Source organism: Clinocottus analis, unplaced genomic scaffold (assembly GCF_023055335.1).
Source record: "Clinocottus analis isolate CAN_PGR_092001 unplaced genomic scaffold, fCliAna1.0.p SCAF_22, whole genome shotgun sequence".
NCBI classification, from domain to species: Eukaryota; Metazoa; Chordata; class Actinopteri; order Perciformes; family Cottidae; genus Clinocottus; species Clinocottus analis.
Window position 1 is genome coordinate 8,054,701 of NW_027175954.1, and position 21,026 is coordinate 8,075,726.

Genomic DNA, 21,026 nt, shown 5'->3' on the forward strand with positions numbered 1-21,026 from the left:
GTATGTTCATGATAATGAAGGAATATGTCCCACAGTGTGGCTCATCGATGCGTTGTGGCTCGTTTGAACAACAATGTAAATCTATGACACAGTTGTTTGTATGAATCATTTCCAGTTTGCACACTGATTTGTGGGAAAGATATAGAATATCTTCAGAATGAAACCGTTATGACCGCTTAAGAATCTGGAATACATGCAATCAACTTGTATTTGACTGCAAGCGGATTACGTCAGATCTCTAGGATCGGTTTAGGCCAATACCTCAGGTGGAGAGAGCAGAAGCAGAAACTCCAGCCAGCATAGAGAACCTCTTATTGCTGTGTCAGCATATGCAGGTTGTACGACAGCAGTCGTGTATCAATTCAATTTTTAAGTTTATGCAAAGATAACTTTTGAAATGTGGATTAGATGTGTTTACAGAAACTAGCTTGGAGCAAATCAATTAGGCTACGCAAGGCGTAATTTAGTTTGAAGTTCCCTGCAATCCATCATGATGTAGATGTAGAAGATGTTGCCTTGGCCACGTAACTGTTGACACAACCTGACCCGCCAGATGGTTTGCTACATAGAACCATCTGAGAAGCTGTCATTGGAAACTGTTTGGAAAAAGTATGTGGCAGGTGATTGGCTGAACCATCTGTCAATCAAGCTCTCGCAGAAGCAAGTTGGTAGAAGATCGGCATGGTCCCATCAGACCAAAATGTTGATCTGATGTATTAGTGGTCAGTCACTTACACAGTCATTAATTCAAGCAAATATTGATACATTCCATTTATTAGTCACTTATATGTTTCATCCTCCATGGTATCACAGACTAATATTACATGATATCATATACACAATATACAAAACAGTCATTAAGATTTAACTGTTTTTAATTGTGAGTTTCAGTTAATTGACCGCTTGATTCCGAACTTGAAATGAGAAAATGACACAAGTATCACTCCATCAACAAGCCGTGACCGTCTCAGTCTACACTTTGTTTCAGATGTCTCCGGTTGGGAATTAAACTGCAATCTTTATTAAGACCACAACATTCATGCAGAGCACTGTGAAAAACGTGTAGTGTTTTCAAATCCCACATGCATTAGGTTGGACAGAAACACTGAAGAATATTTAAAGGACCTGGCTGTCAACAGCTAAACATTGAATGAACAATTATCAGCGAGGTCTGACACAAATATCAGCCATATATCATATCAGCCATACTTGTTATCCCCACCAGATGGAGCCAAAGTAAAACAGTCTCCAATAAGACATATAGCACCTTTAATGTGTTGAAGGTATTTCCCATTCTTTGGTATATATATATATATATATATATATATATATATATATATATATATATATATATATATAAAACTTTTGAATACAGGAGACCAGAATATTTAAGAATTATACAATAACGAAAATAATACTTCATACATATTCTTTACCACATTTAAGTTTAATAACATGCTTCTAACATATTCTTTGTTTTCATCTAAAATAAACTTTGAATTAACGCAAAGTGCTATTCCTCCGGCTTGAATCCTATCACAGGGGACAGGTCTTTGAGGGTTCTTCCAATGAGCCAATAGGATCTTGATGACTGACTCTGGAGTGTCGGGTTTTCTCTGTGACCTGCTGTCCAGATTCCTACAAAATAAAATGTTGACCATAATGATGTCTTCCCCAAAGTAATCAGTCTCTGAGTTATCAATATTAGTGTCACATTCTGCGATTAACCGTTAACATGATCTGTGTGATTGACAATTAGCAAGCTAGTGTTGAACTTAAACATAGGCACCATAATGGTAAAAAAAAGAAAACGCTTCTCACAAAGATCTTACAAGATAACATGATTCAACTCACTTCATGTCAGTATCATTCACTGTGTGTTTGATAAAGTCATAACTATTTTAGTGTTCTTAAAAGCAGCACACATTTTTATTTCAAAGCTATGTGGGCTGAATTTCTTATGAGAAAGTTGCCATACAAATAAGGCTTTTTCCCCAGCTTTTTTTAGAGCAGTGCAGAAGGACAAGGATGCGGCTGTGTATTGTCATCGTAAAAAATACAACAAAAGAGGTTTAAGTCTGGTGCTCTATTTTATATTACTTAAAGAAAAATCCCATGAAAAGACAAAATTAATGTATCGTAGTACTACAAATTGTGTGTGTATCCTAAGTCTGATATTTGATTCCTCTGTGCAATAAAGCTCAATTGTTGTCTCAAAACTATTACGACCACAAAGCCACACTGTTACACTTGCGACATGTGCACTATTACCCATGAACAAACTGACGTTTATTTAGATTTTTGTTGGTTTGTCTTTTGTTGGTGAGCAACTCTGTTGTGCTTCTTTTTTACAAACAATTGAACTCAGATCTATTCTCTCATCTATAAGGTCTTCATCTACTGCAATACAGCGGTGTTTCTTCAAGGACTGGGATCGAGTAAACAGTCTCTTGCAGTGTGAACACCAGTATGGTTTCTCTCCCGTGTGCACGCGCAAGTGTCGGCTGTAACTGTATGAACTATTGAAAGATTTCCCGCATTGGTCGCAGCTGTATGGTTGCTCTCCCGTGTGAATACGAAGGTGACGCATGTAGTTACTTAGACGACCAAAACCTTTCCCACACTCTTTACACTGGTATGGCTTCTCTCCAGTGTGCGTACGCACATGTTGTTTGTACGTTTTTGAAATGGAGAAGCTTTTATCACACAGTTCACAGCTGAATGGTTTTTCCCCGGTGTGGATACGTAAATGTGATTTGTAATTACCTAACTGAGAGAAACTCCTCCCACACTGGTTACAGCAGTATGGTTTCTCACCTGAGTGTACACGCAGGTGTATCTTGTAACTACTTAGGTCACTGAAACTCTTGTCACATTGGTCACACTCGTATGGTTTCTCTCCAGTGTGGTTCCGCAGATGCAGACTGAAATGCCCTGACTGCGTGAAACTCTTTCCACAAAAGTCACACTGGTACGGCTTCTCTCCGCTGTGGCTGAGCTGGTGCCGCTTGTATGAACTTAAAAAACTAAACGTTTTCGGACACTGGTCACAGCAGTATGGCTTTTCTTTAGTGTGGACGCGCATGTGTATCTTGTAAATGCTGAAGTAACTGAAAGTCTTTTCACATTGGTCACACTGGTATGGTCCAGTGTGGTCTCGCAGGTGTTTCCTATATGAACTCTGGTCGCTGAAATGCCTTTCACACTGTTCACAGCCGTATGGAGTTTCTTCAGTGTGGGTCTCCAAGTGTATATTGTAGGCATTAAGTTGGCTGAAACTGCTACCGCATTCTTCACACTCGTACAGTTTCTCCGCAGTGTGCGTGAGTTCATGTTTCCTTAAACTGCAAATACGACTGAAAGATTTCCCACACCTTTGACAGTGATGGGGTCTGCTGCTGTCTGTGTCCGTCTGATTCAACTGAGAAAAGAGAGAGAAATAAAGGTCAGTGTGGAGGACTTGATGAAATGCTACGTACTATGTAAGTCACATAAACAATATATTGTTAATTGTCAGATAAATGCCATATTTCACTGATTGGGGAGAACCGTGCCTTTATTAAAAGAAGACATAGTGCCAAGACATTTTTCATGTCCGTAGACAACAGAGGCAAGGCAGGTGATCAGAGAGGGCTATCTCTGGTGGCTCTTGCCAAGACAGATTTAACGGGGCTTAACTTTTAAATTGAATTGTGTTCTATTTAATTGTTGATTTAGTAAAAAAAAAAAAAATTAATTGGTGTGACGTTTTTTTTTCCGTAAGCTGACCCTCTTGTCAGATCTTACTCATAACGCTCAACATTTATGAATGTTGGTTGTAGCTCTTTTCCTTCTTCGTTTTTGTCTATTATGTTGGCTGGAAATAATAAAGTAATGCAATACCACAGCTATGGTGTGTGTCTTTGCTTTTTCCTCTGAGCATTTTTTTTAGACCGAGTTTGCATTGTTTTGACCTACAGTTTTTTCTGCTAACAGCATGGCTTAGGATATCACTAGACCCTTACATAAGAAAACTAATAAGTTAATTTGGTTGCTTGTGAAGCTAAACCGATGAAACAGTAGGAAATGTTTAGTTTTGTTGACAGTTGCTTAACACTGATAAACACTGAGAAATGACATGTAAACAGTGTCATGTGGTCATGACATATATTGGATAGTTTCTATTTGAGCTTACCACTTCTGAAGAACTCATTTCATTTATTTGGGAAAGTTAATGTCCTCCAAATGCTTTTTCCTCCCGTCAGCAGGTTCCAGTTCTGAAATCATAAAATATATATATATATATATATATATATATATATATATATATATATATATATATGTGTGTGTGTATATACCTTTTTTCTTAATCCAATGCAGAGCTATTCAATTTTTAAGGATATATGTACATTGGATTGACTGTTATAGCTTTAATGTACTTGAAGTGTGTAAATATTTTTGTATCAGTTTAGATAAACTATATTGTCATACTTTGCATAAGGCCAACTCCATTTGTCATACAAAGGACTGAAGTCAGTCACTATCTACTGAAAACTTCTTATCCTTGCTGAGAGTGAGTGGGGGGAAACCTCAAATGGTACTCTGGAATATCTTACGTGCTAAATCCTTCTCCCTACCTGAAAGTCCTTATAGGAATACTTTGAGTGGAGAAGATCCTCTCATATTTTTTTATCAGATGTTCTAGTATCTGTGTAAGGCACTTCTATCACTGATAGAATGCTAAAAGAGAAAATGCATCTTGATTTTATCTAGTGCAGCTGGAATTGGCCAAAATAGAGCCATACCTGCTTATTCAGATCTGGATTGCTATCCAAAGTGTTCTTGCAGGTGTTCATGGGAAATGGAGCCAACTGGAACCAGGAGGAGAAGTGTGTTGCAAGATGTATCTTCCAAAAGAAAACAGATAATGCAAAAATAAATGTCAATTTCGATAAATCTTGAGACAGTGAAACATATCCTTAAATCATACAGGTCATTTCTGTAAAACAGGTAAGGCAAAACATTATAAAACTAAAGAAAATAAGGAAGATAGAGGACAATGATTAAAGTACATCAGAGTTTGAAGACACTGCTCAAGGAAAAAAAAGGGTTAGGGTTTAGGGTTAATTGAATTCTGTGCAAAAAGATGGTACGCGATAGAGAAAAGGCAGAATCTCCACCACACAGCAATACATATATTGAAAGTATCTTTCACATTGTTGTTTTGTTTGTATGTTGTATAGCAGTGAAATATCAGAACAATGAAGGGGCAAATCATACCATCCAGTTGGGTTATTGTGTTTTGGCCTGATCAAAGTGAAACAAAAAGGAAATTCACATGAAAAACATAATGACTTGTATGTCACTCTGAAGGAAAACATGAATTATTGTATGTTTTTATGTAGAATGCTCGTGGTTCAGTCTTAAATAATGAATATGGTCCAGAGTAGAGCTGTACTGAATCGACTAATCATGCGCTTTTGTTTTATTTGTCTAATTCATCAATTATCCTTAATATCTTTTATTTTTATTCCCCAAAATAAAAATAAATAAAAATGTGTCTGAACTACTAACGCTGTTGCACGTTACACAAATAAACATCAATATTTGTGTAATCTTTTGCATTGACAAATCACCACAGCTCTAGTCCAAAGTCTTAATAAATTAAACAATTAGGCGCATAACTATAAAGGAAATATTGCAACATTTCGTTAAAGAGTTTCCTCAGGTGGCTGCATCAGTTGTCCATTTAGCACTATACTGCAGAGAATTTAAATATAACTGGTGGATAACTTAAAATGCGAATAACTTCATGCTCTTCAGTAGATGAATATTTGCAATATTGATGATCGATGACTTTCCCTAAAGCCCCACCGTCAGACTGTCTGACTAGTTGCATTCCCCTGACATGTAACATGTCACAACTTCCCAGCCCACTTCAATATGACACAAAGGAGGTTATGTTGATGGCATGTTCAGGGGCGGGTGGGGGCCAGGGATCGAACCGGCTACTTTGCAGTTGCAGGACGATCTACCCATGAGCAAAAGGAATCAAGAGATGGCACACTTTGCGTTTCTTGAGATCTTACTTAAATAACTTCAGTACAGCTTTGGCAAACTGTTTGCAACTAAATACAAATCCTCTGTATTTTTGTCAATGATCTAACCTGGGGTTCGTTTTTCCTCTTTTGATGCTATCAGCACATACTTAACACAAACTCACAAAGTAATGAGAGACCATGATGCACCAGGAGGGGATTGGTACTAGAGGGGGCAAGCAACACAGGACTATATATTTTGTAATAAAGACCTGGAGTTCAACTTTTTGGCATTTTATGTCAAATATGACTGTCTGGTAAAACACGTCTTTTCATCTCTGGAAGATAAATAGTAACAGCTATTATGTATACATGTTGAAGATTATCATTACATTCGAGCTTTAACAGTTATTTTAGCGTGTTATACTTTAGTGTAAATGGCATAGGTATGTTAATTTAAGGGGTTGGATTATACTAGTTTATACATCCATACAGGGCTGGTTTATTCTAGTGTATAGAGTCAAAAGGGGCTACATTATACTAGTTTAATAAACGTTTTACGGGGCTGGTTTATTCTAGTGTATACGTCCATACAGGGCTGGTTTATTCTAGACCTGGTTTATTCTAGTGTATAAATCCATACTAGTTTAACGCAGCAGCGGCCTCGCACAACGCATCCAAGCTAACATATATTAGCAGCGCGCAGCAGGACTCAAGCCGCCACATTTACATTGTGAGCCTGCTGCCTTAAATCCAGGGTGCGATCAATAACCACGAACAAACCCAAACATACCAAGGAAATGGCGCGACGTATACCTTTCGCTATCCCACAGTCTGTCTTCTACCAATTCCTGTGATGTTGCCACGCAAATAAATCATAGAGTGACTAACGAAGAAGAGTTGTGGAACTCTTCTTCGTTGGTGTTTAACAACAGCCGTTATGTTTCATTGCTGCCATCTTCTTGAACTTGTCGGTTACTATGTCACTTTCATTGTAGATTACTATACATATCGTTAAGTCCTTGTTAATGATATTTATGTTAATCAAATTGTCTTCATTGTGTTAACCATCACTTAACTTTAGTGTTTATTGATGTCGGCAGACCAGCTTCGAGGTGCATTACCACCAACTACTGGACTGGAGAATAGAGCAGTAACTTAGACCTGCAACGACCAATAATTAAACGCAAGCCTTTGTTATGGTTGTAACCGCTGCTTAAATTGACAGTACTCAAATTAAATGTTGTTTGAATGATTGTTTATGCTATTGGGATCTCAAACATTAGCTTTGCATTTTCATGGTATCCATTGGCTTTCCAAACTGACAATTGGCTGCTTTTTGATGAACTCCCTGTGGAGTTCATTGGGTTGTTATTACTGCGGTCCAGTGAGCCCTCATCCGCCGAGTGAGCCGCACGCATGAAAATAAATGACCGTCTGGTGTTACATTGTGAAATGTCATATTATGAATATCATTATGTCATCCAGAAATGTGTCACAGTATACTTCATCACTTTCAGGCCTAATCCCAGAATCATTTGTGTGCACTGTTTTATTTTGTTACCTCAATAGTGTCTCAGCAGATTTTGAGGTGACGGATAGAAAACAGATGCAAGGACACAAGCTGGTCAAACTGTCCCACTTAATAGATCCTTGTCTTTAAATGCATATTGTAGCTCCAATACCAAGTGCTTTGAATTCTGTAAAGAATGTTTTTTGAGGATTTATTTTTCATTACAACAAGTGTTTGATGATTCTATGCTGAGTTTTTTTTTTTCATGCAGTGTTTTCGTTCGGTTGCAGTTCACAGCACTTAAAATCATCTGAGAAAAGTAAGTAATGTTTGATGTATGTGTGATGTAATGTATCAAATAATATTATTACTATACTACTATAGTAAAGCGGCTGAAAATGAATGGATGGATGGACTATACTTTTGCATCTAAAGTAAGAATTTAAATTTTAAAAAAAAATAAAATCTAGAAACAGAAAATAGACTTCTGTTTTTGTTCCATGTTGGTTAATATCTGTAGCAATCCACCTAGTGGCCAACTTCGCAATTTCCTCCGCCAGCGGTACATTGGCTGCGTCTGTGTCAGTACAGCATCTCCTGTGTGCAGAGAACAATTGAACACACCACTAAGACAAAGGTAGGAAGGTATAGGAAACTTTTACAATGTTAACACAACAGTTAACATGCTGTTTTTCAATATCCACGAACAGGCATGTTGCAAAGGGCTGGTGTTATCACACATGTTTTTAATAACTATTATGGAAGTGTATCACACTACAAAGAGATAGTGTTATTTGAATGCTGTGTGGCTTTGATGCCATGGTAATTTAATCAAGTCGAGCGGTGTCAAATAGTGCAGAGGGGTGTGCGTTGGCACCGGAGCTGTGTGCTGGCTATAGGCCTGTATGGCGCAGTTTCAGCGGATAAATATTCCAGGTGGAATCTTCTCTGTCGATCATCAGCCATAAAAAAAAAACGTACAGTGCTGCGTAGCCGTCTGCAAGCTGGATGATGAGAGGTGCAGATAAAACTCCCTCAGTGCTGCAGAAGGGCTCGCTGTTTCTTCATTGTGGCAGCGTCTCGCGTCAATGTCTGTTTCTGATACCTATAACATACACGCAAACTTATTTCATCGGGAGATTATTATTATTATATTCGCGGTTTAAACAGAACACTTAGTAGTCAGAGATAATTGTTTTTTAATCACGTTTAACTCTGGACAAACATATGTCTCGATAACAAGAAGTGTGAGGAAGACGCAGTCACATAAAGTTCAGCCAGCGCAGTTTTGAATTGTGGTCGTGGACGTGCACATGGCACGTGCCGCTATGGACACGGAGTGATGCAACAGTTAACGATGCATCTACAGCTTGATTGGTTAGCAAATTCAGCGATTAATTTAACTTAGTAACATTATAACATTTGTTGGTAATGACATTGATAGATCTGATATGTAATGTTGTGATATGTCTCTGTATTAAACATTTTAATTTCAAATGTGCATTTTTTTCGTTAAACTGTTTGATGAAAACTTTTATGAGAATGGAGTTATTTATTCCATGTACCCATTTAGCTAAATGTTAATGAATTAACCATGATATCACTACACCAATTAAAGGTAAAGCCCCAATATTGAATGTTATGTCACTTAAACCTTAATATCCTTATTTATTATTTGGACTGGAGTGTGCCTGTTGTCTGAGCTTTACTATCAGGAGGTAACACATCTGTTAAGGCAGAATTATGCTTGTTAAAACCTATAGTTTACCTAAAGTTTGTGCAGACTCGAAAACAGCTCAGAAAAGTAACCCAGTTTGCTAGATATGACGATATGATGTGCTGACAATATGTCATTAATGTGGCTGTAACTGAAGTTAGTAGAGTAATAAATAGATAACTAGCAAGTCAAGCAATGGTGAAAGTTATTCTGTTCCCGTTAGTTACATTTTGAACATTATTCCCTTAATTACACACAATTCTGGTGCAAAATTTTAAGGGATAATGATACTTGGAAAAATACTCATGTTACAAACTAAAACACTTGAACTAAAAACTAAAACCAAAAGCTAAAAATAGGCACTTATCCCTGAAATTAAAATGAACATTGATCCATTCATCTGATCAGAGACAACTTTATTTTGATTCAATTTTAGATTATAGATTACTGCAGTGACAACTGCTGCACCAAACAAACTGCAGGTTGAACATGATCAGCAGGCAGTGGAGAGTTTGAATCACTGAATTCAAACTTTTGAGCAACGAATAACTTCTCGGCATAGGTTGAGGACTATGCCGCAGTGTGTCCATGTGTTCAATGGAAGTCTCAAGTTACTATACATACTTACTTGATTCTTGTTTGCTGCAATCTCACAGTATATGTCCAGGGTGAGCTGCTATGGGGAAAGAAAAGATCCACATAAACATTGTGGTAATAGGGCATGTCGACTCAGGCAAGTCCACCACCACCGGCCACCTCATCTACAAGTGTGGGGGCATTGATAAGAGAACAATTGAGAAGTTTGAGAAGGAAGCTGCTGAGGTAAGACTCATATTGTTTGCTTACAGTCTATTCAAAATGTGTTCTTTGCTCTCCTACTGTGTAACTGCAGCTTCCTGAACAGATGTTCTAATACTACTGTATCCTGTTGTGTTTCACAGTTGAACTACTTTAAACTTTGGACAAAAAAATTGATTAAAGATAACATTTTGTCTTCATTGTCCCTTAGATGGGAAAGGGTTCCTTCAAATATGCGTGGGTTCTGGACAAGCTGAAGGCAGAGCGTGAGCGGGGCATCACCATTGACATCTCACTTTGGAAGTTTGAGACCAGCAAGTACTACGTCACCATCATTGATGCTCCGGGACACAGAGACTTCATCAAGAACATGATCACTGGGACTTCTCAGGTAAATGGGAGTTTGGAAAGAAGAGTAGAAAATGAGAAAATGCATGACCAAGAGAAAAACAGTGGATCAGGAAAACAGTTAAGAAGACATAAGAAGGGACGGGAGAGCAAAGTATTTCAATAAGAAAGCATAACAAGTTTTTGGGGGAGCAGGAAATGAGAAAGCAAAGACGTCACAGCATACTTGACAAGGATTGTGTTTGCTCCACTGAAACTAGTGGCTTTAGCAGACAACATGAGTTCAAAAAGTTATGAAATTAATCTGAGGTTGGTTAACAGCATTGATATCGCCCTCTTTTCACCCCATTCAGGCCGACTGTGCCGTGCTGATCGTGGCTGCAGGCGTCGGTGAGTTTGAGGCCGGAATCTCAAAGAACGGGCAGACTCGTGAACACGCCCTGCTTGCCTACACTCTGGGAGTAAAGCAACTCATTGTGGGCATCAACAAGATGGATTCCACTGAGCCCAACTACAGCCAGAAGCGCTACGAGGAGATTGTGAAGGAAGTCAGCACTTACATCAAGAAGATCGGCTACAACCCCGACACGGTGGCCTTTGTGCCCGTCTCCGGCTGGAATGGAGACAACATGCTGGAACCCAGCCCCAACGTGAGTCCATGTGAGACCCAAAGGAGAGGGATGTGCTCACGACATTTACAGTTAAGGGATGCTGTTCACTGTCTGAGAGCCCATTAATTAACACGAGAAAAGGTTCCTACATATTGTAAAGCTGAAGTGCACATGGAGACACACCACTTTTGCGTCCAAATAACATCGAAAGACGCAGTATGGCTGTTCTTTTATTTATTTTTCCAGTCACCCCACAGTAAATCTCTTTGCTTCTTGTCTCTCAAAAGATGACCTGGTTCAAGGGCTGGAAGATCAACCGTAAAGATGGCAATGCTTCCGGCACCACACTGCTGGAAGCTCTGGATGCCATCCAGCCTCCCTCGCGCCCCACTGACAAACCCCTCCGCCTGCCTCTGCAGGACGTCTATAAAATTGGAGGTGATGGTGTGGGTGTCTGTACTGGTGATAGCTGTGCTATTAGTTTTTGGTAGAACAAACTTATCAGATATAAGTGTCCTTATTCTAAAAGGTCAGGCGTGCCAGATTATATGTTGAATGTGTTTTGAAAATTAGAGCAGAACTGAGTTACAGAATAGAATTCCCTCTGGCTTTTTATGTCCTATACTTTTTTCATAGCACCGTCTTTTTTAAGAGCACCGTCTTATACAGATTTGCCAAGTTGCTAATCTTCCTCTCTGCCAGGCATTGGCACCGTACCAGTAGGTCGAGTCGAAACAGGAGTCCTAAAACCTGCCATGGTGGTGACCTTTGCCCCCGTCAATGTGACCACTGAGGTCAAGTCCGTGGAAATGCACCATGAGGCCCTGGACGAGGCGCTGCCTGGTGACAATGTGGGCTTCAACGTCAAGAATGTGTCCGTCAAGGATATCCGCCGTGGCAATGTGGCTGGAGACAGTAGGATCGACCCACCGCAGGAGGCCGCCAGTTTCACCTCTCAGGTCAGCAGCATATTCGCTTAGTTTAGCAGATGATATTAACCTAATCAACTAATGAGTGTCTGCTGTTGTCCAGGTGATTATCCTGAACCACCCGGGTCAGATCAATGCTGGCTACGCGCCCGTGCTGGACTGCCACACTGCACACATTGCATGCAAATTTGCAGAGCTCAAGGAAAAGATTGACCGTCGCTCTGGTAAGAAGCTCGAGGACAACCCTAAGGCCCTGAAGTCCGGAGATGCTGCCATCGTGGACATGATCCCGGGCAAGCCGATGTGTGTGGAGAGCTTCTCCGAATACCCGCCACTGGGTAAGTTACCCGCCGAGCGACTGCAACTCTAATACATATTTTTTTCCACTCAAGCATTAAGCTTCACCTTAACCTTGCTGACAATTTGAACTTAAAGGTAATCAGAGGCAACGGATGTATTTTCCCTCATCCCTTCCCAGGGAGGTTTGCGGTCCGTGACATGCGTCAGACTGTGGCAGTGGGAGTGATTAAAGGTGTGGAGAAAAAAGCCACCAGCAGCGGTAAGATCACCAAGTCCGCACAGAAGGCACAGAAGGTCAAATGAATGTTGTTCTGGGCTGCTGCCCCACTCGCTCACCACGACCGTAGACACACGAGCACCCGCCACCTTCTGCACACAATAATCAGCATCTGGTCTATTATCACAATGCATCGCAAAAGCAGGAGAAGGAAAAGAAATAACTCCCTAACCGTTAGTAATTAACACAATACCAGTTATATTTGTTGTTTCACTCACTTTGTAATGTGATATTTGCATTACAGCTCTCTGGTTTTGTGCTGTTGTAGATCATTGCTAATCACCAGTAAGAAAGCAGAGATGTTCTTTTGCCAGTGAAGTAATGCTCTGCGTTCCAGTTTTAAAAGAGACACGCCTACTAGCCAGTTAGATTGACTGCTTGTATGTTTCCTGTTTGCAACTTAAAGAAACAAGCTTGTTGATACGTGGAATCTTTATGCCTCGTGCTTTGCTGGACTTAAGCTCCCATGCAGTATCTCTGTTAAATGTTAGTTCATGCACTTTAAGCTGTACTGTACAAGCACTGTTATTTGTAAGCACTTGTTCATGAAAGTAAAGATGTTCAAACAGAACGTCTTTGTTGCTGGTATCATTGCTATGTCTGTAGAGCCTCATTTTTTTCAGTGATTGATGAGAAAGCGAAAGACAAAACTCCTCATAGAATTTCCTTTATTGATGAATGAGAATAAAAGTTCACTTGCATTTCCATTACATTACAGGCTTCATAAATCTAACTGATAGTATTACGAGTGTGTAAATATGTGCACATAATTTAAATAAATTAAAAGACACAAGACAGAATGTTAACGTGTTTTATGCCCTGTAGCAAAATGATCTTGAAAAAACAACAAGATACAATTCCTTAACTCAGAACATTTACAAAAAAAGAACATGAACACAGTGCAACAACCATTTCTGTTTGGAGGAACCTAATGCACCATTCTGGATATGGAGATGAACATGTACCACAAAAGCAAGGCACCAATATATTGTATGTACTGCACATTTTAAGGTCCTTTTACTTCTGATGCAATCAAGTTGAAGCATACATTGTGATTTGTCTTAGTGACATGGCATTCGTTTTAAGTTATAGATTTGTATATGACAACCTCTTCATGCAAAATAAATGTAAATATCTAAAAGAAAGTAAAATTCACTACGCAAATCCACAAAGCAAACTGACCCCAAGGCTCCTTCACATATATTCTGATTCTTGATTTGGGTCTTTGTTGAGGTACAGGTAGCTAAAGTCGATTATTCACTACTTTTGGATGCTTTATTCGTAGTATTTAACTGCCGTTTGTGGTTTTATGATTATTCACCTGATTCTGTCCCATGCAACAGGAATACATTCTGCTGCAAGTACACTTCAAGGAAGCTAAATAATCCCACGCTGTCAGAAAAAAGCAAACATTGACCATGATTAAAATAAGATATTTTCATTTCATGTAAAAACATGGTGGCAAAAAGCCAAACGCATTACACCTCGAGATTCCTGAAAATTTCTTTTAATGTATCCGTTTCTGAACCCAAAAAAGGTGCTTTCTTTATATTCTGACAAAACATTAACAACTGATATAACCAAGAAATGACATTCAAGATGTGTTTCGATTCATGGCTGTCATCAACTGGGAAGCTGGATGGTGCATAATTGATCAGAGAAAAAGCAACAACTGCTCCTTGTTCCTCTTTTCTGTCTGAACTGCACCCAAGATTCCAACAAAGTGCTGGGCGGCGTGACCAAAAATCAATATCACAGTATTTTTCTTATGATTCTGGTGGTTTCACGACATATTAATGTTTTTTATTTTATTTTTTCGGCATGACTTGGCATTTAACCATGTTCATGTAAGCTTTGTCTACAGTGAGGAGGAAAATTATATCACAAAAAGAAACATTTTAATGTCATGTTTATCCCAAAAACTTTCAGAATTATTCTAGAATTTGCTTGACCCCACATAATTGTACAATATATGAAGAAATCAGAACGTATGAAACAGTTGCAGAATGTAAACTATTTTCATTGTGCAAACTGTAACATAGTAAAACAAAAAATGTTTTAAGATAGATGTATAAAACACTAAAATGACCACAGGTCTGTTGTGGCAACTGTAGGTCGTGTGGTTTGTGTAATGTTGGGTTAGCAGTTTGACCATTTGGCTTCACTGGTCCCACTGAAAGCATGCTTTGTGCCGAGTTAGCGGTCGTTGTGAGTCTTTAGCACCACTGGTAACAACAGTGGCTATGTCGGATCTTTTTTATAACCAGAAAACCTTTAAAAAAACACACACAGCTGTTGACAGTTGTGTTACTAGCTAGCAGCATCACATTCACGGCTATTCTCTGGTGTGGCGGTATATGAAAATATGATATTGTAAGGAAAATTTAAAAACGGCATACCGCCCAGCACTAATGCAAAGTCACAGTTGGCTGTGTGCGTGTATAGGTGTGTACAAGTATGTGATTTACACACCTCATTTTACAGCAGACTATTGGCAATAGTAAAAGTGAAACATCCAAATATTTGGCATTTACATCAACACCAATATTTCTTATTTCTGTCTGGTCTTTCCTGCTGTAGCAAACTCTTTGACAACCACAACTTGTTAGCTGTAACAAGTTGTGGTTGTCAAAGAGTTTCAAAATAAAATACCCACCAATTCAGAGGATAACTAGAGAAAAAGACTAGATTGACAGACTATACAAATTGGCTTGTTTCAAGTAATTTTCTGTAACATTGAGTTTGTATTTTGTTATTTTAAACCGCATTGTCACACAATGACCATTTTACTGACAAAAATGTTCACTGTGACAGATTACACAACTCAACAACAAATTTCAGGATTCTGGAGAAAGATTTACTGTCCAAAAATTATTGCAAACCTGAAACTATCGAGAAAAAAAACTGTAAAACTGTATTGCCTGTATTCAGTAATAGTTATTCAAATTACTAGAGCAGTAGTACACAAGCTAAACTTGCATGTACAGTGTGTGTTGTATTTTTGAAAATATTGTGGGCAACCAAAGCCATTGGTTGTGGATTGTAATCCATACGATTGTACGATTAAAAACATCTTGTTTTTTAAAATAGACAGAATGTTATGGAAATACAATAGAAATAGTGATAATAACCGAATGTTTAGCAATGATAAGGTAGCATCACTTTCAATATGGAAGCCTGTCATCTGTTTTTAAGAATGATGTCCTATTTTTTGCGTCATTGGTGTTCTCAAAGCATTTTCCACAAGTGTTTGATGTCCATGCCTTCCTACTTTAAACGTAAACTGTATCTCAGTAACTTTAAATAAAAATATACAACGCTCATGCTCTGTCTCAAGGTCACATTTAAACCGATCGTCTTTCAGGAAGTTTAGTTGCCTTCGTTTCATAGCACAGTCTTTATCTTTTTATCTCAGATTTGTAAATCACACTTTAAAACTAACAGTAACTCATGCAATGATATGCCATATGAGCCTGTATGAAAATACTGTAATTCTTATCAAATGGATCAACATGAAAATAAACAAAAAAAGTTCCCACCCTCGCACTCCCCTCCAAAAGGGACAAAAATCGTCTTTGTGAGGTGAGATTTGCTTGCCTTCTGAACATGTAGGCAAGTTTATTTTAGCCGCACGTGCGGCATGTTCAGCAATTCGGTGTTGCCAGCAGAGGGCGAGGATGTGTGACTGCTCGCCAGGCTATGGTTAGAGCCTTGGGACCCTGCCCCTGCTCTGCTGTCAGTCTTCAGGAGCTCTGATGAGTAGGTGTGGGCCTCAGCGGTCCCCAGTGACAGGAAGTCAAATCCCTGCACCTCTAGGTCCCTGTCACTGATAAAGAGGTCCTCTTCACCCCATCCACCTCCGCCACTCCTTGCTATCCCACCACCTCCCCCAGGGTCTTGGCTACAGCTACGGAAGCCAAAAGGGGAGTCACTGCTTGTACTGGGGCTTGGCGATGAGAGGCTGTGGTGGGCGTCCTGGACAGTCCCTGGAGCTGGCTGCATCAGGTCCTGCACTGACATGGACTTGCCTAAGCCACAGTCTATTTGGCTGGGGCCAGAGCTGCAGTCTAGGAGTGGTGGCACCAGGGGCTGCAGCTCTAGGCTCATATGTCTCCTCCAGGAGCCTTCCTCCTTAGCATTAAGCCTGCAATTGCTGTTGGTGCTGCTCTGCAGTTTTGGGCTCAGTCTGCCAGGCCCCAACCCAAGGTCCTGCATTCTTAAACCTCTACAAATGTCCTCTATGTCAGGGGACACCTCTGTTGAGGTCGCACGTGGCAAATTGCTTGGGCCCCCACTCCGGCTGTGAGGGGGTGGTGGTGGAAGCCTCGCCAGAAGAGGAAACCCTCCATCTCCAACTCCTCCACTGCTGATACTATTTGGGGTGAGGATGGGTGAAGAGGTTCCCACAGTCTCATCGGTGCCACTTTCAGGAGTGGTGGCCTGCGCCTGGGTACGATGATGGTGGAGATGATGAGCATGACGAAGGTGGTGGTGATGATGTTGAGGCAGGGGTGATGGGGTGAAAGAGGAGGGTGCGAGGCCAGTGGGTGAGGAGGCATTGAGATTGAGGTTGAGTTCATTAGGTGGTCCCATGATGAGATGGAGACCTCCCTGGGAGAGGTGGGAGTTGCTGCCAGGGGGGAACGCTCCGCTGCTGCTGGCCTGGGTGGAGGTGGACAGGTCTTTGCCAAAGACGGAAGAGTGGTAGTCAGAGGTTTGCTCCAACTCGAACAGGGGCAGAGAGGAGAGTGTGAGGGCTGAAGACGATCCTTTGCGCAAAACCTGACGATAGATGTCGAGCAGGGAATCAAGCTTTGACTCAATCGATTGGACCTGTGAGGAGGGAAAGGGAGGAGGAAAAATGAGGACGTAGGAACATTTATACGTGAATATAACCTTTTAAATCGATTTTGCTGATATAAAGTGTGGGGTACGGAGATGCAGAAATGTTCAGGTTTTAGGCAGAAGACATGCATATGTGAAAAAACAGTCGCTGCTTTACCCTTTTAATTCCCATCAAATTCCTGGGAATCACAAAATGGGCAACAAGATATGTAATTCTCAAGGCCCAATGGTTTTCAAAGTTACTAAATATACATTAATGCTGTATTTAGCTTAGTAATATTGGGATAGATAACTTCACGATGTATTTCGTAGGTGCACTTCAATGAGAAGAATTAGTCTTTGCCAGAAACATGTATAAGAAATGCATACAGGTTGCTGGTTATTTAATACATTATTAGAAAATAAAACAAGACGCAGAACACAGACCTGCCGCTCCACCTTACAGACTCGACCCAACATGCTCATGTCCTCTAAAATATCTCCATCAGAGAGCAGCTTTTCCCGAATCTTCTTATCCAAAGGTATCTGGCCTCTCCCGAGGATTTGGTCCACTCTATACGCACACGCACACGCACACACACACACACACACACACACACACACACACAAACACACACACACACAAACACACACACATTAATGATGATCAGAAAAAAGTGCTAAAGCCGAAATCCACAAGGCAGCCCAAAGAACTGAAGAAAGGTTGAAACTGCAACAGAAAGATAGATTATTGGAAGCACATTTTCTTCTTCAACAAAATAGAGGTTAGACGTCCTCACTGGATGAAAAAACATGAGCAAACATATGAGGATGGCATGTTACTAAATGTGTTGCTTATTTATCAAATAGTCAGAGGTTTCCTTTCTGATTCTGAATATATTATTGTATTCATTACAGCACACAATCAGCTTCTTTGTCGATAGAAAGATTATATCTGCTCAATCCAGTGAGGTTCAGTAGAATATGGTTAATGAAGTCCCTTTGTCCATGAACAGGGTTCAACTCAACAGAGGTCAGGTAAAGGCCAAGGCAATGACCATGCAACAATAATGCCAAACCATACTTGCATCTAAAAGTGTGTCTTTCTTGAATGTGTGAATTCATACTGTTTTGTCATATGACATGGTCGTACCAGACAAAAGCATTTTAATCAAGCAAATAATTAACAAATCATGTTTTTTGTGATAAGCCAAACACATACTAACATACTCAATACATACTAGTATGTACTGCACACTAAATTAACAATTAAGTATCAATTAAGTATGATATTGAATTAATCATTTATCTCGATAACAAAGTTACCGATATGAGCTACTAGTGAATCAAAATGATGTATCACAAATATAAATCAACATAACCTCGCCCACTCCATCTAATATTTTCCAGCAGATTTACTATTGTAGTGTTAAATATGTTTTCTACAGTACATTTTATATCAATGTGGTACATAGTTAGTATGAGTAGTATGTTAGCATGCAGTTCCAAAAACAGCTTAAGACCGTATGTTAACTGGTAACATCACAGAAGTCATGTGATGACAACTGAACCAACCCCATCTATTGATGAAGACTGTGTGATGTGGTTGAAAACACTCACTGTGTAAGACACAGTATGAACTGCATGCAGCAGTTTTACCTAACATTCAACAGCAGAGGTCAGTATTCCTGCAGCGATGGCTGCTAATACTACACAGTTGTACTTTTGAGTACTTTAGTTTTGTATGTGTGGACGCCTAGACGTGTGCTGCAGAAGATGTTTCGTCATCATATGTGTTGCAAACCCTAGAAAGGATCCCATAATTCACCAGATAACAAACAATAAATGCCCAAACCAAACTCAATATTTAGCTTTTTGTTAGTGGATGACTTCATATCCAGGACAGAGGTGTGTGAGGAAAGAACGGTCGTGCATGTGTATAAGAAGGGTTCACCTCACTTCCACGTCAATCAATTCAAAGTTCAATTATCTTTTATAATCCAGATTTTTCCAGTTTTAGTACTTCCTGAAGTGAATGAATGAGAAGTGAACTGAACCCATGTGACATGTGAAGGATGGGGGGCATTCTGACCCCTGGGTGGAGCTCTTTCTGCTCTGGTTGTAATAGACGGGCAGGGAGGGGGAGGAAAAGGTCTTGGCTCGGCTGCTCAGGGGCTGTGGGCCTATTATCATGTCCAGCCTGTGAGGGAAGCAAAGGGGTACACACACACACACACACACACACACACACACACACACACACACACACACACACACACACACACACACACACACACACACGTACATGTGCATCCACATACATACAAAATCACAAAATGCAAAGAACAAACAGAAACATCCGCTTAACACACATGTATATCCATGCATGTATAGGGTCCAAGTGAAAATGCACACATACATACATGCATACACACGCATACACAAACACACCAAGACACAGATACATCAGTTACAGAGTGCTCAAACAGTTCTACACACAGAGGAAAGATGAGAGGAAGGAAGTCTGCCAGCTGTTGTCGTCGTGCAGTGTGTGTAGTCTGTCATCCTACCTGGTCTGCAGGCTCTTAATGCGACACAGCATGTCCAAGTGGCCGGCAGAGTACTGTTCAATCACATCCTTGACATCGTAAGGACGCAGAGTCTCCTTAAACTTCTTCTTGGCAACATGGAACTTCATTATCCTGCACAAACCGGAGATGAATTCAACCAGCCACAAGGAGGAGCTCTTATACAGTCCGTTTATACATCGCCAGCATCCGCAAACTAAGAGATCTTAAATGCACTGTAGCAAATGAATAAGACACCAAACCAGCTCTGAATTTATGCACCTGCAGAGCCTCAAGGAAAAATTTAAGAGAATTTGACTGAATGGGTTTGAAAGAAAGAAATCCAACTCAACCTGGCTTTAAATATGATGTATTTTTTGACATAACATCAACAATCAGTGAGCATGTCAGAAAAAAATATGATAGGTATTATCTGTGTTATTTTTTTACCCACTAAAATGCCTCTAATGTAAAATAACAACTTTTAATAAAAATGGCAAGACATTGGCAGGGGAAAGAATAAGAGGTAACACTTTCTATACATTTGTAGTGCATTGTATGAGCATTCACAGTGAATTATAATGCATTCACAATACTTTGTGACCACACTCATAAACAAAATGTGTATGTTTTTAGTATGGAGCCTATATTATACATTATAAGTAAACATTTGGTTTTTATCCAATAGAAAAAAGCAAAGCTTGACAAAATGTATTTTTTCTTTGTCTTTTTCTTACTTTTAATTTGTAATACTGTACATTAGTTTGGAGAAGCTCCAGACTTTATGCTTGGCGACATCATACATTTGAGACTCCGGTCTCTGCTTATGAGGGAGAGCAGCTCATGTTCACAAATATTGATTGAACTTTCCTAGGAGATGGACATCAGTTGATCCGATCTACCGTGACGAAATCCATTTTTTAAATCATGTATTACCTGACTGAGTAATCAGAACGAATCTTTGATTAATGTATAAATAAAACTGTTTAACCAAAGTCAAACTTAAATTTACTTAAGTACCCTGAACATGTTTAATCCGGAAAGCTGCTAAAAGGCAGGGGGGGGTCCAATCTGGGTTTGTTTGCATGCAACCGTGGCAGTATAAATCACACAGTAGTAGTTTGA

At 39.8% G+C, this 21,026-nt stretch overlaps 3 protein-coding genes across 7 annotated transcripts in view; 1 reads left to right on the top strand and 2 right to left on the bottom strand.

The window, feature by feature from the left end:
* Positions 1-1,341: 1,341 nt before the first annotated feature.
* Positions 1,342-6,918, bottom strand: LOC137792827 (zinc finger protein 709-like). Of its 5 annotated transcripts, XR_011078165.1 has the most exons (5): positions 6,811-6,850; positions 4,785-4,886; positions 4,175-4,256; positions 3,375-3,421; positions 1,342-1,638 (listed from the first exon to the last, which is right to left on the bottom strand). XR_011078165.1 is itself a non-coding variant. In XM_068588587.1 (4 exons), the coding sequence occupies exons 3-4, from the start codon at positions 4,190-4,192 to the stop codon at positions 2,294-2,296; spliced, it is 1,146 nt and encodes a 381-aa protein (XP_068444688.1). In that variant the 5' UTR covers positions 4,193-4,256; positions 4,785-4,886; positions 6,834-6,873; the 3' UTR covers positions 2,268-2,293. The 5 variants fall into 5 exon arrangements, 4 of the variants coding, with proteins under 4 accessions (XP_068444688.1, XP_068444686.1, XP_068444685.1 ...); XM_068588587.1 differs by lacking the exon at positions 1,342-1,638 and having other exon boundaries at positions 2,268-3,421; positions 6,834-6,873; XM_068588585.1 differs by lacking the exon at positions 1,342-1,638 and having other exon boundaries at positions 2,268-3,421.
* A 1,125-nt stretch (positions 6,919-8,043) lies between these two features.
* Positions 8,044-15,825, top strand: LOC137792822 (elongation factor 1-alpha 1-like). Its single transcript, XM_068588575.1, has 8 exons — positions 8,044-8,167; positions 9,904-10,069; positions 10,257-10,436; positions 10,747-11,043; positions 11,292-11,442; positions 11,707-11,963; positions 12,037-12,271; positions 12,412-15,825. The coding sequence occupies exons 2-8, from the start codon at positions 9,926-9,928 to the stop codon at positions 12,534-12,536; spliced, it is 1,389 nt and encodes a 462-aa protein (XP_068444676.1). The 5' UTR covers positions 8,044-8,167; positions 9,904-9,925; the 3' UTR covers positions 12,537-15,825.
* The window catches only part of LOC137792818 (potassium voltage-gated channel subfamily KQT member 5-like), an 83,712-nt gene continuing 77,831 nt past the window's right edge, over positions 15,146-21,026 (bottom strand). Inside the window, exons 12-14 of the mRNA XM_068588571.1 lie at positions 19,905-20,036; positions 17,782-17,908; positions 15,146-17,343 (exon numbers count right to left, since the gene is read on the bottom strand). Coding sequence (XP_068444672.1) covers positions 16,129-17,343; positions 17,782-17,908; positions 19,905-20,036 — 1,474 coding nt within the window. The 3' untranslated portion in view covers positions 15,146-16,128. The remainder of the gene's footprint in view (positions 17,344-17,781; positions 17,909-19,904; positions 20,037-21,026) is intronic.

Excerpts from the sequence above, each read along its gene's own strand:
- LOC137792827 (XM_068588584.1), bottom strand. The coding sequence starts at position 4,835 with ATGAACACCTGCAAGAACACTTTGGATAGCAATCCAGATCTGAATAAG. Across the intron at positions 3,422-4,784 it reads ATCCAGATCTGAATAAGCAG|TTGAATCAGACGGACACAGA; the intron begins GTATGGCTCTAT and ends CTCTTTTCTCAG.
- LOC137792822 (XM_068588575.1), top strand. The coding sequence starts at position 9,926 with ATGGGGAAAGAAAAGATCCACATAAACATTGTGGTAATAGGGCATGTC. Across the intron at positions 10,437-10,746 it reads TGATCACTGGGACTTCTCAG|GCCGACTGTGCCGTGCTGAT; the intron begins GTAAATGGGAGT and ends CACCCCATTCAG. Across the intron at positions 11,044-11,291 it reads TGCTGGAACCCAGCCCCAAC|ATGACCTGGTTCAAGGGCTG; the intron begins GTGAGTCCATGT and ends GTCTCTCAAAAG.